This window comes from Trematomus bernacchii, unplaced genomic scaffold (assembly GCF_902827165.1).
Source record: "Trematomus bernacchii unplaced genomic scaffold, fTreBer1.1, whole genome shotgun sequence".
Classification (NCBI taxonomy): domain Eukaryota; kingdom Metazoa; phylum Chordata; class Actinopteri; order Perciformes; family Nototheniidae; genus Trematomus; species Trematomus bernacchii.
In genome coordinates, this window is record NW_022987731.1 from 810,121 (window position 1) to 815,129 (window position 5,009).

Sequence of the window (5,009 nt, forward strand, 5' to 3'; positions counted from 1 at the left end):
ATTTCGCCGAAAGGTGACAAGTTTGCATCCCTGCATGTCAATTAAAAGTTTATCTTTGTAACAGTCAATCACAAAATGCTGCTCCTGCTTCTTAGGTACTGGCCATACCTTAACAAAATAGCCGAGGGGTTACCAGAGCTTCTGCTGTTGACAGAAATGAGGTCATCTCTTAGCGTGATGCATGCTAAAGCCCATACAGGAAAATGCGAGGTACATAACATCTTTAATGCAAAGGATTTGTAAATGTTGTGCATGGCATGCCTTATTGGATATCAAAAACTTCTAAAGAAATGCTACATAACACTACTTGCGCTGTGTTGCAGGTGAGATTGGGTGGCAGAAGTCAGGACGGAGCAGGAAACACAGTGGGAGAGGAAGTAGAGCAGGTATGTTATTAATGGCATTATTGTAACTGTATGGATACAAGAAGTCTTAATAGAAAGCAGTAAAAATATGTATGTGTCATCTCAGTGACGTCCAGTTAAATGACCAGAGGAGCAAGTGGAAAGCCCAAAAGAACGGCCTCCCACAAGGTAGCGTACTGGCCCCCCTCCTGTTCAACATATACACAAACGACCAGCCATTACCCCCAGAATGCCAGCGTTTCATCTACGCAGATGACCTCTGCATCACCACCCAACAAGTAGACCTCCAGAAGATTGAGCCTGTCCTTGAAAGTGCCCTCCAAGAAATGTCAAGCTACTACAATAACAACCACCTGAAACCCAACCCATCAAAAACCCAACTATGCATCTTCCACCTGAGGAATCGAGATGCTAAAAAAGAACAGAGCGTCACCTGGGATGGCCACAAACTGTCCAACCATACGCATCCCATGTATCTTGGTGTTACACTGGATAGGACACTCTCCTTCAAGAAACACCTGGAGAACACCAAAGCCAAGATCAACACCCGCAACAACATCCTGCGCAAACTAGTGAACTCCAAGTGGGGCGCAGATCCACCAACAATCCGTGCAACTGCCATGGCCCTGTGTTTCTCTACAGCAGAGTATGCCTGCTCAAGCTGGAGCCGATCACGTCACACCAAACTGGTCGACACAGCCTTGAATGACACCTGCCGCATCATCACGGGATGCGTTAAGACAACACCTGTCCCGTGCCTCTATGCGCTAGCCGGCATCTCTCACCCACACATCAGACGACTGGGTATCGCTAAAGATGAACGGAGAACACAGGAGACAGACATCAGACACCCCTTGCATGGCCACGTAGCACCCCCACGCAGGCTCCAATCCAGAGCCAGTTTTGTGCAGACAGTCCTGCCCCTCCAGACAACCAAACAAGCAGCAAGGACCAACATCTGGGAAGATGAATGGCAAAGACATGACACACGAGCTCTTGAATGGCTGGACAGAGGAATCACACCAACGGAAAGCCTCGCTAGTGGCCACGACCTTGGCTGGACAACCTGGAAGTCACTTAATAGACTGCGTGTGGAACAGGGGAGGTGCAAAGCACTGATGAAAGTGTGGAACTACACCACAGAAGACACGTGCAGCTGTGGATCAGTGCAGACAATGTCCCACCTACTGGAATGTGCCGATGCCCCACGGTGCAGTCCAGAAGACCTGGCAGAACCTACCCCATCAGCTGTGGCCTGTGCCCGATACTGGCAGAACGACATCTGAGATTGCTACGGACTCGAAGAAGAAGATCTCAGTGACAAGCCTGTTGATTAGTTTAAAGCATATCCTTTATGTCTGAGTTCAAATGAAAGATAGGCAGTTCATATGTTCAGCAACACTAAATGCATGCATATTGTAGGAAGTCAGTACACAAGTTTTCTCTTAAACCATCCAGTTCAAGATCTATGATGTGTAGGTAATATTGTTATGTAATGGTGACCGAACATTAATTGTAATATTCATTATAGGTGAACAGCTTTCTCTCCAGGGCAGCTCTTGTCACAAAATACATGACAAAAGCAGGTTGGTATTACACTAATTGTGATAAGGCAGCCCTGATAAGTATTTTACAGAGAGTTAAAAAAAAAGGTTCCCTGTTCCCTCCTTAAAAACATTATTGGTGTATTACTTTACTGTAATTACCAGTTCAAACACCTTTTAACGATTGGGTTTAGTCATGTCTATCAGGTTTCTCACTCACTATTGCCTTTTTGATGTGAATTCTTCCTTTTTTGCTTGTGGATATATTTGTGTCTTTTTTAGGAAGAGTGAACTCAACAGAAGGAAGAGGGACAACCTTCATCAAGTTTTAGCCCAAGAGGGACAACCTTCATCAAGTTAGCCCACAGATATGTCAAAGTAAGGGAAAATTACAATTGTCTTCTCATCTGACACTACATATTTATGAAGGATGTCTGCAATGTAACCTCATAGCTATATGCATTATGTTCTCCCTTATCCACACTTCCTCTTGCAAGTCAGATGGTGTAATGTAATGTTTCAACTGTTCTTCTGAAGGTCTTGTACTGAAAACTGGTGTTCTTTGCATTATGGTGTTGCATGACGCTTTTGCTCTGACATTTTCTTTTTTTTGTAAAGATCACAGAGAGGGCAAAGGTGGAAGCTGCCAGCTTCAGCGACTTGAAAAAGGAGCACAACCTTGATCAGGAGACCATACAGCAGTGGGTGTATGATGTCAGGCAATGGGCGGTCACAGGCAAGACATACCACAGGTTTTCCATATATACATCTGTTAATTACTGTAAGTTTAGACACACAATATAAGTTGGCTATATGTTGAAACTGAGACTGTCACTGATTGTATCTCTTCTCCAATTGTTTTTTTGCAACTATTTAGAGAGAGTCTACGCCCCAGGGTGTACTGAAGGACTGAGGGTGGATATTGAGAACATCAATGTCAAGCGTAGTTATTGAAATTACACTTCAAAAACAACAAAAACATTCTGGCACCATGACACAGTTTTGTTTCCGTTTCACTTTGCAGATAGCAACCGGGCAAGGCAAAGAAAGAGGAAGAGAATGACAGAGCTGCAGAAGAAGCTTTGCGAAAAGGTTGTGCAATACAACACCGGAGTGCAGGAAGAACAGATTGACGAGGAGTTGGCTTGCAGTCTGACAGCGGGCTACATCCTACCATGGGAGAGGCATGAAAATGGTAGGATAATTGCTAGTTTGGCTTGTTGTTTTTTTAGTCTATACCAAAATATGACAGTTTATCGTGGGGCAGAAAAAGCAATAGTGATACTTGCAAATATATAATATTTGTTATTTGTTTACATTATAGAGAACCAATGCTATCGCTACAAAGATTTGTGTCTCAGAAATAAAAATCATTCTGTAATAATATAATATACAGGGTTCTTACGGTCATTGAAAACCTGGAAAAGTCATGGAAATTCAAAATGCAAATTCCAGGCCCTGGAAAAGTTATGGAAAACAATATTTTTCCCAAAGTTTTGGAAAAGTCATGGAAATATAACTAAAGTTGCATCAAATATAATTTATATTTGATCTAATCTCCGAAATAGTAATACTATAATGATAATACATACTGTAGTAATGAAATGTAAAATGGCATTTAACTGTCGCGGTATTTCGCTGGTGAGAGATGTTTACAATCACGCCCTCTAGTCGACAGTGGCTTTAGCCTGTAGGAGCTAGTAATTGACCTACTGTACCTACTATTTGATATAATCAGGGGTGTAGTGCTGCCAGAGAGCACCGGAACGCCGCTCCGGCACTTCTAAAATAGCAGTACACCCCTTTGTATAATGCTGCCAAGATGCCAGGGAAGTGCAGTTTCAACAATGTATGGCTTCTAAATTGACCCAAGACGTGCCAAATGAAAACTGTGTTGTAAAATATTAGATATTTCGAATATGGGCGAGGCAGCGCTTGCTAGTCACATGAAAGAAAGAGTCATTTCTTTGGTCATGGATAATTAGGTAAAGGTCATGGAAAAGTCATTGAAAATCATTGATGAAAAAGTGTATGAACCCTGAATATATGAATAAATATTCCTTGTCCACTACTCCATTCCTTTCCTCAACCTAAAGGCAACACCTTCAGGTTGAAAAGATCTGTCTTTGACCGGGTAATGCTGGTCAAACGTTTGGAGGAGAAGCAGAGCATCCTGGTGAAAGAGATGTCGCAGCACATCATGTTCCTTCTGAAGGAAGTGCAAGAAGTGGAAGCACTCAGAGGACAGACTTTGGAGGGCATCAAAACCAGCAGTATGTCTGAGATTTTGAATCTTTGAATCTTTTCATCCACTCTTCTACTTATGTAAGACATGCAATGTGTTGAACACATCTTTCACTGTGTCAGGCCGAAGTGAAATAGTAAATGACTGAAACTATTCATTATCAAGATCATAATCGATTATTTTCTGTCTATTGACTAATTGTTAAGCACTATATCAAACATTAATCAACATGCCCCATTTGGCACCCCATATATACTAACATCCTTCAGTTTAAGATGGATTTACCTATTTTGTAGTGTTTTTACATATGCAGCATTGTACAATGCAAAGAGATTTGCAATTGTCATGGTTTGTTTACATTGAGCCCTTTTGCTGTGTGATTATTCCTCTACAGATTTCGGTGACCTGACAGAAGATGCTGCACATGGGCTCAAGAGTGTCCTCAGTCGGAGGTGGCACTTCCTCAAAAGCCAACACAAACAGGCTGTACATGCGTACAGTGCTATAGAATGCCATGATCTTGAATTACAGCAGGACATTGAGGAGTCAGATGACAATGACTACACTAGCCCTGAGTCTGAGGAAGAAGACCTGTAAAGGTTTCTGCCAAGCAACACAGGCACTGGAGTGCTCTTTCACAAGCGACGTGTCACGTCCACATGCTGGCGCACGCCATAATAATGACAAAACACATTTAAAACGCACTTAAAGCCATACAAAATAAAGACATTATAAAACACTATATATGATAACAATGTGAAACTATGCACTTGTTTCGCCCGACTGATGCATCGAAAACAGCCTTATTTTTCTTACTGTTCCCCTTATTCATGAGAATACATTTCATAACATGCA

General features: G+C 42.2%; 1 protein-coding gene across 1 annotated transcript; it reads left to right on the plus strand.

Annotated features, from left to right (window-relative positions):
• The first annotated feature begins 2,366 nt into the window (after positions 1-2,366).
• Positions 2,367-4,756, plus strand: LOC117494700. The gene is made up of 5 exons (XM_034145643.1): positions 2,367-2,405; positions 2,528-2,645; positions 2,934-3,104; positions 4,006-4,182; positions 4,549-4,756. The coding sequence occupies exons 1-5, from the start codon at positions 2,367-2,369 to the stop codon at positions 4,749-4,751; spliced, it is 708 nt and encodes a 235-aa protein (XP_034001534.1). The 3' UTR covers positions 4,752-4,756.
• Positions 4,757-5,009: the final 253 nt, after the last annotated feature.